At 40.7% G+C, this 12,604-nt stretch overlaps 1 protein-coding gene across 27 annotated transcripts in view; it reads left to right on the top strand.

Moving 5' to 3' along the window:
• Positions 1 to 12,604, top strand: part of Kcnma1 (potassium calcium-activated channel subfamily M alpha 1) — a 688,486-nt gene that overhangs the window by 552,421 nt on the left and 123,461 nt on the right. For 17 of the 27 annotated variants that reach the window (XM_028758452.1, XM_028758459.1, XM_028758458.1 and 14 more), the window contains 2 exons: positions 1,389 to 1,475; positions 8,320 to 8,396. In XM_028758452.1, the coding sequence (XP_028614285.1) occupies positions 1,389 to 1,475; positions 8,320 to 8,396 (164 nt within the window). Of the gene's footprint in view, positions 1 to 1,388; positions 1,476 to 8,319; positions 8,397 to 11,940; positions 11,950 to 12,604 lie in introns of all 27 variants that reach the window. The other 10 variants (XM_028758454.1, XM_028758442.1, XM_028758441.1 and 7 more) reach the window with 1 other exon arrangement.

The following is a 12,604-nucleotide window of genomic DNA, read 5'->3' as shown; positions in this document are numbered from 1 at the left end:
TGCTATTATTTAGTGTTAAGAGCAGCAATGACAGAAGCCCTGTTTCCTGCTGTTGGGCCTTGTTACAGGTAATGGTGGATGCTCCTGCAACCATGAACAGTGATTTCTGCAGTAATGACCTGATCACAGTTCTCCCAACAGAACATTCATTTTCCTGGGTCCTCCCTGTTTTGTTGCAGGTAGTGGACTCCTTTGACAACAGTGTTTGTTTTTTTTTTTTTTTCTAGAATGGTCTTACCACTAGATCACATGTTAATTACTACCCTTCATTTTGCTTTGGGTAGTTAGGGAATCCTTTAGCTTGAGCCCAAATATCTCTTACCTTAATCACCAGCTTTTCAGATCAAAGAATATTGCCATTGTTTTTCGCTTCAAGTTGCTAAATTGAACATCTGTCTGCTCAAAGCATGCATAAGACTGTCTAATATTCTACTTATGATCTACAGGAATTTGTTGGCTACTCTTATTTGTTAGGTTAGGAATCATTTATCTTTACTGCCATCCCAAACATAACTTGCTCAGCTAATATATTTCTAGCACTAGGAGGGCAGTGTATATTTTAATTCATACCCCCCCACCCCCGCCTGCAAGACAAGGTAGATGTTCTCTCTCTCGCTCTCGCTCTCTTTCTCTCTCACTTTCTTTTTTAAAGCGATAGTTTTTATTTGTCTTTAAAACACAGGGTGACCAAATGAAAGAATGCCACCTTTGTATCTTATTCACAGAACCCATACACTCCTGTCAAAGGCAGACTGGAGTCATTGAGGATATTCAACAGACGATAGCTTTCTTTATAGTTGTGCATAGATCAGGTTCTTCATGCAGTCTACTTTGATGCCCTTATCAGGGTTCCAAAAGATGTACAGTTTTCTTCTACATTAAATATAATATAGGTGTCTTGTACCATTCCCCATGGAAATACGTGGTTTGTATATATGTATGTTTCTGTATCCATCTAGGGGTCCCATCAACGCTATATCAACTAAGGGAAAATGGGTGTGTGTAGAACTTCATTAGGCTGACAGTGTTTTAACACTGATCATCAAAATCAGTTTCAGAATGGCATGCATCTTGAGGAACTGCGCTTCCAGTCAGGTGCATCTGGGGGTAGCTAAACAGCTCTGTTAAGCAAACCCAGACCCTAAGTCCCAGATCTGCTTTGATTTTCCTGACTTGGAGTGTATCACCTGGAGCTAAATGATGCCATGACTGAACTAGATGTGTGGGCCAGTAAAGATCAGTCTCTAAGAAAAAAAACTAGGGGAGAGTGGCTAACATTATACTAGTGGGGCCCCTATCAAAACAGCAGGATGGTGTTATCATCAAGATTTTATCCTGAACATGAGCTCATACTTATATCTTTTTGTTTGTTTCTGTTCACTGAGCAGAATATTAATTAACCCTGGGAACCACCTTAAGATCCAAGAAGGTACTTTAGGATTTTTCATCGCAAGTGATGCCAAAGAAGTTAAAAGGTAAGAGTTTATTTTCATCTGCCTTTCTTACTGGTCCAGCCAGGCACCTTGATGTACCAATACCCTCATGCTCCCACATGCCCACGGGTCTACCTTCAGAGATATTGCAGCTTCTTCCTCGAGCACCTCTTCTCACAGCCAATATCTGTCTTTAAATTGGAACACTAAGGTTTAGAATCAGAAAACCTAGTTATCTGCCCTCCTGTCTTACAAGGAAGGAAACTAAAGCCCATAGAATGGAAGTGACTTCTGGTCATTCTGATTCTGAAGAGGATTCATGAGACATCTGGCCTCTTGTCTGAGGTTATTTTTTTAATATCGTCTGGGTAAAATATCCCTGAGTATTATAAATTTTCTCCTTTAAGTGCCAAGTAGAATTTCAAACAGTTTGGATTGATTTCTAAGGACTATTTAATTCCCCCTCCCCGTTTGTGTTTGCAACTTTCTAAGCAATGGCTAAAATTGTCAGTCTTAATCATGAAGCATCTATGTGTTCAATGTGAGGCTAGCACCAGGCTCAATGTTTTATGAAAATTTTATTGGTGTCTTTATTCTCTTTTAAGTAGCTTAGGGAACAATAGGGCTTTGCATATCAGTATGGACTATCATTATATGTGATTCTATTTCATCCACTTTGAAATGTTCACTTTCAGAGACAAGTAAGCCAGACAGGTTACTCTGTCAAACAATTGTGTGATATATTTTAAGTAAATATTGACGATGATGGTCTTCATTTCTCTGTGGAGGCCTGCTATCTTCTAGTGCATTTCTGTTCACAGCCAGACCTCTGCTAGGTGTGCTTAATTCTATATACTAACCCTCAAAAATAACCCTGGAATAGAAGTTACTCTTATAAAGTGCTCAGAACTTTGTCTTTCTCATATATAAAAAGTCAACCTGCCCTTTTGAGAGCCTACTATGCATCATTGCCAATACCCCATTATGAGAACATACTATCCATCATTACTGCTTTGGGTACAAATGGGTTTCTTTATGTTTATGTTCTTATCCAGTTGCCTGTAGCCTTACAAGTTTCTTTTTTTTAATTAATTTATTTTTATTTTATGTGAATTAGTGTTTTTCCTACACGTGTGTCTATGTAAGGGGGTTGGATCCCCTGGAGCACAGACAGTTGTGAGCTTCTACATAGGTGTTGAGAATTGAACCCAGGTTCTGTGGAAGAACAGCCAGTGTTCCTAACTGCTAATCCATCTCTCCAGCCCTACAAGATTCTTCTTTATCTAGGAGGGAACTAAAGCATGGCTTGGTTTACCAGCTTCTGCCAAGTAATGGTGTTAGCAAGAAATAAGGAAATGTATTTGCAAACTCTTGCTATGCCAGTATAGAACAATGATATTTGACAAAGCTAGGCTTAGAATTTCTTTCTTCCTATTCAACTGTAGTAAAAGGGTCCATACTAGTTTAAAAAGCTTCTAGGGAAAAGAGTACATGGGGTTGAGGGCTTTTTTTTTTTTTCATCTGAGCTCTCTAATAAATTTACTTCTGCAAATTGAAGGATGGTTGACATTGTTAGAGATGAGAGAAACACATCTCTATCCACTTCATGGGCAGACTATCCTGAAACAGGAGTTCATCAGAACTATCCTAGATGAAAGTTCAGGTGAGAAAGGAAAATGGGGTGTCTGGGTGAGGCCCACCCCCAGGGACTCTGCAACAGTTATGTCCTTGCCCAGATAAGGGACACAGAATCCTGAAGCAGCATCTCTGCTCTAAGCATGGTAAGCTGGGAGCACAGCTGACCATACATTATGCACACCTCCCAAACAGCAAACTCAACCTGAGCTCCCATTTGTGTAATTCTATTTCCTATTGCATCTCTCGCTAATGAATGTCACAAAGACCAGGCAGTCCAGGAAACAAATTACCTTCTATATTAGGGAATGTAATATGTCTCGTTTCCGTGCTTTATGGTGTTCACAAATACATGCTGACACCATCAGCTACAACTCCAGCCTGTAATTTTCCATGGTGTGTGATGTGTTAGAGCAAATGTTGTCAGTTAGGGAATTTCAAATAGATGAAGAGTAAAGAAAAGTACAGAAAGGATATTGGAAATTTGAATAAAACTAAACAAGTTTTATTGTTTTTTAAAAAGAGAAGTAGATTATGATGATTTCTTATTGGGTCCTAACCCTCTGTTATGGCTGCAAAAACAAAATAAGACAACAGCAACAACAACAAAGTGCAAGTGCACACACGTGTGCACACACACATACACGAGAAGTTAGTGTAATCTGAGTCATAAAAACTTTGAGGTACAAGATTTAGAGGAAAAGGAGTGAATCCATCTAATCCCATAAAGAGGTTACTCTGAGATGAATATTTGGTCATATGTTTTTAATTCACTGTTCCTAAATACTTCTCTTTTTAAATAACTTTGAAACACATTCCAGTGTCTCTCTTACCTTCTTTAGCAGATTCATATTTTGTTCAATTCATAATTTAAAATGATAGATTAGTTGTCAAATTAAAAGAAATTGTCTGTTTTTATATTAACATTTCTATTTCTGGTTTCTTCTGAAAACATGATATACCCCAATCTGGGAATTATTCTCAAATTCACTCACTCACTCACTCACTCACTCACTCATTCATTCATTCACTTATTCATTCATTCATTTATCAAATATCTACATATTAATTAATGTTTTGGAGGCTCCAGAAAGATCTATCTGCTGTCCTGAAGAGTACATTCTATAGAGGAGAGAATTTCAGGGTTTTAGGAAATTCAAAAGAAAAGGGCGGATTTTCATTGGGCATCACTGAAGGTTGCTCTTCCAAGGCAGTAGCATCTGAACAGAAATGGAAGTGAAGGGGGTGGGGCAGATGGGAAAGGGAGATAGTGGTAAGATGCTCATTGTCTTTAGATGACAGGAAACACCATGGCCAGGAAAGGACCAGAGGATGGGAGTGGTAAGAGATCAAAAGGGGAGGCTACATCTGGTTCTTTGGACACTTACAAAGAGAATGGCCTTGTTATGGAATGAACCTTATTGATGCTTTGAATGTAACTGTGATATGATCAGAACTATATTCTCAAAGATTGGTCTACCTGCCTGCAATGTGGAGGAGAGGAGCCAAGATTTTCAGAGTCTGTCATATAGTATAGAGATTTGCTGGCATCTTGTGGAGGTAGAGTCATGTGATTCCATTTGGATTAGTCTGGGGAACCTGTAGTATGTACTCAAGAACATTGTAGAAGTGAAGGGGAAGTAGGAATCACAGCTGAAGCCTAGACTGGGGGCATGAACCATGAGAGCAGCAATGATGATGATCTCTCTGGCTGAGATGGGAAAAATTAGAGGAAGATGGAGGTGGTAGGAAATGAGGAATTCTATCTGGGCCACAATAAATGGAAGGTTAGTCCTAAATATACCATGGAGTCATCATAAAGGCAGGTACATCTTGAGGGTCTGAAGTTCAGGAGAAAAGACAGCTGGAGATATCAATATGGGGCCACATCAGTAGGGGTTCCTGGCAAGGAACAGATGACCCACTTAAGTGGAAAACAAGAGCAAAGGGGGTCATATGAACTCATGGACAGCAAGATGCTTAAAATTAGTGAGAGACACCTAAGCATCTCACAGGCAGCTGCAGCGGAGAGCAGCTTTCAGCATGGAACTAGAGGGAGAAGGGGATGACGGCTTGTTAGAAGCTAGGGGGTCAGAGGAGGGCATGGTGTAGGAGTAGTGACTGCTCAGTAGGAGCTTTGCCCTCCAATGGAGATATACTTCTTCTGCTTGCTATTTCACAACCTGTTAGAGAGCAAACTTATCCTTTCCCACCTCTAGTTGTCTTCTGACTCTTACCAAGCACAGCAGAACATAGGACAAGGAGACCCTAAGGCCAGCCTAGCAGGATGTGGTGAGGATCTTTCTGTTGGTGTGTGAGCTGGGGATGAAGAGGATAAGAGTTGTTTTGGAGTGAGAAGATGGGCAGCAGAGAGCAGAAAACACCAGGAGTGGGGAAAGGTTCCTGGAATCAATAGGCATGAATTTCAACTGGGATCTGTGGGATTGTGTTTCCAGGATCACTGAGTTTATAAGGACAAGTGTGTAGCTCTACTGGAAGGGCATTGCCAAGAGAATATGGTGAGGGAGCTCCCAAAGAATGGCCACTTGACAAAAATCAACTTGAGATTTAAAGAATCTTCCTCTTTAATCTGGAGAATTCATCGACACCTTTAGGTCATTACTCATCTCCCTCATTAGCCTCGTATGTGTGATTCAAGCAGCTATTTGGCTAAGTGAAAGAAGCCAGGCAGAGAAAGATCAACACTACACAATCTCACTTTACATGTGAAACCTTAAAAAGACAAGTCCATAGAAGCACAGGGTAAACTGATCAGTTCCAAAAAGCTGAGGCAGGGATACCTTGGGGAATAAGGGTCAAGGGACAGAAAACATTAATTTAAGCAAGAAGATAAATGTGAGAGTTCATTGCAGAACACCGTGACCATAGTTGGTTTAAAATAGGTTATTTTTGCATTTAGTTATTTATTTGTGTTGAATAGATGTGAGAATTTGCTCACCTTGAAGGAAGGTGAGAGGACAGTACTTCTCCTTCTGCCACATGGGACCCAGGGATCAAACTCAAGTTGTCAGATTTAGCATCAACTGCTGTTTCCTGCTGAGTCACCTCACTGGCCCATAGGTTGTTGTTGTTGGTTTTAAGACAATATATTGCATTCATGAAAATTGCTTTTAGCAATTTCTCTTTTCAGGTAGATTTTAAAGGTTCTCACCTCACATACAAAGTAACAAGCAGATAAGAGACCATATGTCGGCTTGCTTGATTCAGCCACTCTATAACAGAATTCAAAACGGCACATTGTACATCTCAAATATACATAGTTGTGTCAGTTAAAAGTAAAATGTTTAATATAAAGAATTGGGCTTTAGTTCCTTCAGGCTCATCTCTCCATTTCTTCAGAGGAAGACATTCAAGATTTTTGGCTCCTGGACTTGAATCCAGATTCTGCCATTTAACAGTGTGACCTTGAACAGGCCATTTAATCTCTCCCTGTCTCAGTTTTCTTATCTGTAAAATTGAAGTAATAATGAAGCCTCTTTCAAAGGGTTGTTTGAAGATCAAATATGTTAATGCTTTTGAAATGCTGAGAGCAGCACCAAGCCTAGAGTCCATACGCTCTAAGTGTTAGCTGTTATTACTGCTTCATTGTCATCACTCATGAAAGCATCTAATGGGAAGGAGATGGCCAGAGGATGTAGGTGTGAACTTACTTGCACCAAGTAAGAGGACACCTCTTCTTGTTCCTCCTATCTCAAGGCATTGATTTGCTAACCACAGTGCCTTGTAGAGCCAACAGCTGCCTTTTCTGATTTTGCGAAGAGGATGCCATCTGACATTGAAAGGAATGGTGAAGGAGCCTCTTGAATCAAAAGAGCTTTGGACTTGCTGTGGAAATGCAAACACTGTGGAAAACATAAAAGAACCTAGAATTGTGTTTATTTCTTTAGCCTCCATCGAGAAATGGCCCTGTTTATTCCTGGCACTCAATTTCATGTTGGGAGTGGTAAAGGCGTTAAGCCCAGGATTTTGTTAGTTCCTGGATCCGGAGGGCTGGAAGGTTGTTCCAGTAAATTTTATTACCTCCCTGGTACAGATGCTTCTCTACTTATGATGGGTTTACATCCCAATAAACCATCATAATTTGAAAAGAGCTTATGCCAAAAATGCATGTAACCTACTGAACATCACACCTTATCCCAGACTGGCTAATGTGTTCAAGGGCTTCACATTAGCCTATAATTGGGCAGAACCGACTAACACAAAACATGGTTAATATATTTCCAGAGCAATGAGTATCTCCTGTCACCTATTGACTCCTGTGGTGAAAGCTAACAACAGAGTGGTTGTATGGTGATTCTTCTGCACCATCTCAAGTTGGAAGGGTTCAACCCACCCACCAAGTCCCCAGGTTATTCCTCTGGATATTGTTGCTGAGCAATGCTCAGATCATCTTAGTTCTTCTCATCCAAAGTGTCTTTGGCACAGCAAAGTTCACTTTAGAGTCTCAGATTGATACTTAAAGTCAGATGAGGGGACATGGTTGTTATTGTTGAATGCTTCTTCTTGGGGCCCATTCAAGCCAACCATTCCTCTCCCATTCCAGTGATCAGCTGAGTCTTACACCAGAAAGAGAACAATACTTTTATCTATTATATATGCTCAGAATAAGACATAATGGGAATGGATCTAGCCAGCTTTGGAATGAAACAGGCTTTGAATCTCAAGAAAGAGTTGACAGGAACCACTGCACTCATTGTTTCTATAGTCCCTCCTCCCTCCATTGACTCTCAAACCTTTCTTACCTTAGCTAATAAGAAACGGTGCTTTCTAAGTGACAAAGGTAATATTTATGTTTGACTGAGGTTCATCGTCCTGGCACTCCTTTAATATATTTTCAACTAGACTGTTGGGATTTCAGGATTGTTTTTAAAGTACACTCCAAAGATTCAGGGAAGATTGACCATGTGTTTCAAGGACGAGTACTCAGTGCTGTTCTCAGAAACAACAGTCACAGACCCAGAATGTGACTCCAGCAGGACCTTTCTCCCCGTTCCTTTGCAAATAAAAGTTTATAAAAAGAAGCACCAACTCCAATCACAGAATCCTGGGTTTGAAATGAATGGTCTTACAACAAACATTTCCGTCTTCAAATGTCTAAACTTTTCAAAAGATGAAAGGAAATTAGGGCTGGCATGTTTCATTAATTTGGCACCACCTCGGGGGAAACATGGTACTCATTTTACTTGGGTGGATTATGAGATGTGTCAGTTTTTCCATTCTCTTTCTCCAGGGCATTTTTTTACTGCAAGGCCTGTCATGATGACGTCACAGATCCCAAAAGAATTAAAAAATGCGGCTGCAGGCGGCGTAAGTAGTGTTTCTTTCTCCCTCCCCCTCCCTCCCTGCCTGTTCCCCTTCACCAACCCTCAATTCCTTTTTCCTTCTCCTTTTCCTATCAGAGGGACATTAAACACCAAGTGCTTTCTTGAATGTGTTTATATATTTCACCCAGCAGTTTACAGAAACATGAAACAAATACCTGTCCTTACTTCAAGTAGAATATTGAAAGAAAAAAAAATCACAGTCAGTGCCTGATTGGGAACCTAATACCCACTGTCCACCTCTCTAGAAGTAGACATCTATGGCCCATACAGTTAAGCATCATGGGTAAAATGGAGGATTCTTACAACTGTGGAGGAGGGGATTTTTTTAATACCATGATTTGTAGTAGCTAGAAGGTCCCTAAGTATACACTATATATAATTCTGGTGGGAAAGTGAGTGTCAAAACCTAGTCTAATCTCAAAATCAAAGCACTGGACTGCCTTTCAGTTAGAATTCTTGTAGGTTCAGATTTAGATCACCCTAAACACAAAACTAGTGTTCCCAATAAAGCAATCAGTCACCAATGTCCTAAAGGCCATCCTTTATGTCTTTAACTACAACATGCCCCTAGATAAGGCACATTCCTTTATGGGGTGAACTCCTCTGGGTTCATAAGCTTCTAGCATGTCCTGTCTCAGTTGTCTTCTACCAAAGCTTTCCTAGGGACCCTCAGTAGTGACTCAGGAACACTGGCTTATAACTTCCACAGACACCACGCTGTTAAGCCGGTCTTTGCTTTGGGGAGGGCCAACCTTTTGCAGCAATTAGAACACACGCCCTGGAAGAGATTGTTCTGAACCCTAGAGAAAAATGAATGAAGTGATACCTTCCCTTGGATGATGACTTGAGGTTCTAAAAGCTCCTTGTGTTGGTTGCTTTGGTTCTCACCATAACACTACATAATTAGCGTGGGTACATTTAATCAAGTTGGAGAAATAATGACCCTTCCATATTTAGTGAGATGCTGAAATTGCTAATAGCTATGCAGCCAGCATTCATAGATTCAACTCCCTCAAGGCCTATCTTGGTGCTGTGTTCTGAGGGCCCTGATCTTTCTGACAACGAAAAGGATAACCTTGAGTTAAATGAGTGGGAAGAGAGTTATGAATGATCGCCCCCCCCCATAAAATACATTTTATAAAGCAGAAATTAGTCAAAAGGCCACCATTTCTGGGGTATGCCACCCAAGGATCTTGTCACTGGGCTGCCTGAGGGGAACATGTTAAACCAGTAAGATGTAAAGATGGTATTCCCCAAGCATTAATAAGTTGGTTTTTAGGGAAATACCAATGGGCAGTACTTGGTCCAGTGAAGTTTTTGTAGAAATCCTTTCAGATTCCCTTCCACACACTAGCTGAGGTCAACTTCTTAACATATAGTTTGCTTCCCCCAAGCCCTGTCACCAGTCCTAGAACAACCCACAAGGAAAAGCATGTGAATATGAAGAAAGGACATGGTCAGGTCAACCACTAGGCTTCAGGCATCACTCAGCCTTCTTACCATGTGTCTGAGAATGTAGAAACCCAGCAGGCATCCTCAGAGTCATCTCTGTCAAAAAGAACAAGGCATCCTGAGAATAGATGTAAACAAGGGAACCAGAGCAAGATGGTGAGCTCTGTAAGGAGACTCACAGTGGTGATGAGTGAAAAATGGCTAGGGACATGCTGAGGTCATTAATCCATGCAAGGGTGTTTTTTAAGCAACCTCATCCTTTGTGAATCTTAGTGAAGTGGCGAGACTATGCGCTAGTAATTGAGCAGCCATTCAATGTACTTGCGAGTATCCTCTTCATGATGCTCTCTTCTTGGTGCCAGTGATGGAATGGTGAATAAAATTCCTCCCAAGCCTTTTATCTAGCAAATATAGACAAACTCATATCATCTTACCAAATATATAAATTCATAGGAGCCACTTGCTTAGAAGAGAGGAGGGGCTGTCTGAGGATATGAGGGCTCTTATAGGTTGGCTACTGCTTCATATCTTGGCAGGTCCTTTGGGAGGTGACAGTGGAAATGAGATGCAGGTGGGGGAAGAGCAAGGGAATTGACACAAAATCAGGAAGTCATTTGTAGTGTTTAGAGGATGGATAGAAACCTGGGGTCTATGGCATTGGGGAGAGAGAGGTACAAAGTGAGATCACACAGGAAGACAGAGAAGGTGCCAAGAAGATGGATTTCAGTCCTATACCTGAGAACTGCCAGGTGATTTGGGGAAAGCAGATGGCATCATCCAGTCTCAGTTTAAGGGATTCCTTTTGAATCTGAATGGAGAAGTCACTCAGGAGGACAGAATGGAAGAGGAAAGATGAGAACAGAACTTATCTCACTCTCTCTGAAATTAGAATGTCCCTTATAGGATACCATGGTACGTTATGGCATACCCCTTTTAAAATACTTACAAAAAGGATTTGACTTCCAGGGCAATTTTTCCATCTTCTTTCCAGGCAAACAAACAGCAGTAAACTTTTAGCTTTATCCTATTGCAAAAAGCACACTACGATTTATAATACTTTTATTCCCTTAACTTCCCTTACAGTAGGTTAAGCTAGAGAAATGTTTGATCTGACATCATACATGAGACACAATTGCTGCAAAAGGATTGTCTCCACCAAGCTACTCTTAAGTGTGGCAAGGCCATGGGCTGTGTGATTAATATTTAATACTAATAAAGATTGTCCAAATGTTGTTATTTCCAATTAGAAAATCATAGCCTGGAGGGCAAGATGCAGACTTGTATGGGAGGATTAGACTAAAATGAATAATTGAATATAAACCTCTCCATGAAGGCCAGGCACTCAAGAAATTGAAGATATGTTTGGCTGTAAAAAAAAAAAAACTTTTATAAAAAATAGTTATCATTGTCAATGTATATAAGAGGCTGCTAAGGCACCATCCAGGCATGTCTTGGTGTTCAAAACTGGAAAGGACAGTTAACTCACCCAGGTATTTATCCAAACCTCTTAGTGCAGCATCATGGAATGATACAACTGCACATGAACAAAACTACTGATAGTCTCCAGACTCTGTATGTTTTCCCAACCTCCTATCCCTACCCAGTTTTCCCTTCCCAATCCCTTCCTACCTGCTCCATTCCTTTTCATTCAATAACCTTCAATGTTTCATGTCCTCTATCGGCAAAGTATGGAGTGTGGACATTCCATTGTGGAGATCCCGTGCTGGTAGTATAGTTTAACTTGCGCATCTCTTTCCGTGTCTTCCTAGCTCTCCATTCATTCAGGAAGCAAGTCCAATCCAGATGTCTAGCCAAGGAGCAAGCTCTCAGATGCTAGCATTTATTCATTTTCTTTTTCTGTGTCACAAACCTGGTCTAATGATTTATGTTTTCCCTCCTCCCAGCCTCTGAAATGTTGCCAAGGGTAGACTCCTAAGGGACAAGTCATGTCTAGATTGATGTGTGTGAAAGAATTTCCTTTAATTTCTAATCATTGACATATCTTTGATTTATTTTGTTTCCTCTTTGCTGCCTTGGAATACGGCCCCTACTCTGTTTTAACTGCACCCTGGTAGTGATCTATTGTGAGTAAAATGTGTTCCCAGCAGCCCAGAGTCTAGTTCTCCTGGTCTTTTCTCTAGATGAGATACCTTTTTTTTTTCTGTACAGTTTTAGTTTTGTTTTATTTTTGGTATTCGTGTTGCATGTAGCAGTTACATCATGCCCCAACTCGCTCATGCCCTACACAGTCCTTGTAGAGTAGACAGGAGCTGGAGAGTGCCCAGAGCCCACTCTCTATGCTTCCACCCATCCCCCAGCCTCCAGCAAGCTCTGGGCACGGTCTTATTTTTCCAGTCAAAAATAAGACCCTGACAACAGTGTGCATCTCTTGAAGGCCTTTGCTCAGGACTTTTAAGGGACACTGATTAGGCTAGAGTAATTACCACTCTAGCTGTGGATGCTTTGTCCATTGGGGGTCATGGTCATGCTTGCCTCTGATAAACGATACTTGTTTTTCCCTGCTACAGAGCTTGAATTCCTCTCTTGAAGGAAACACATAGGCTACATATATATTCCTGAGTTGTGATATATATATGATATGCCCCTGGGTAGCTTATATGTAAAAATGTGTATTTTTATATATAATCATAGAGATATTCCATAGAGAGAGAAATCACAGTATATATGCCTCTCTGTACAAGAAAGTGCTTGCTGGAGATTTAATTGAATATTCCTTTG

This window comes from Grammomys surdaster, unplaced genomic scaffold (assembly GCF_004785775.1).
Source record: "Grammomys surdaster isolate TR1022 unplaced genomic scaffold, NIH_TR_1.0 126198, whole genome shotgun sequence".
Classification (NCBI taxonomy): domain Eukaryota; kingdom Metazoa; phylum Chordata; class Mammalia; order Rodentia; family Muridae; genus Grammomys; species Grammomys surdaster.
Note: the sequence above shows the minus strand (reverse complement) of the source record. Positions and strands in the feature narration are given on the sequence as shown.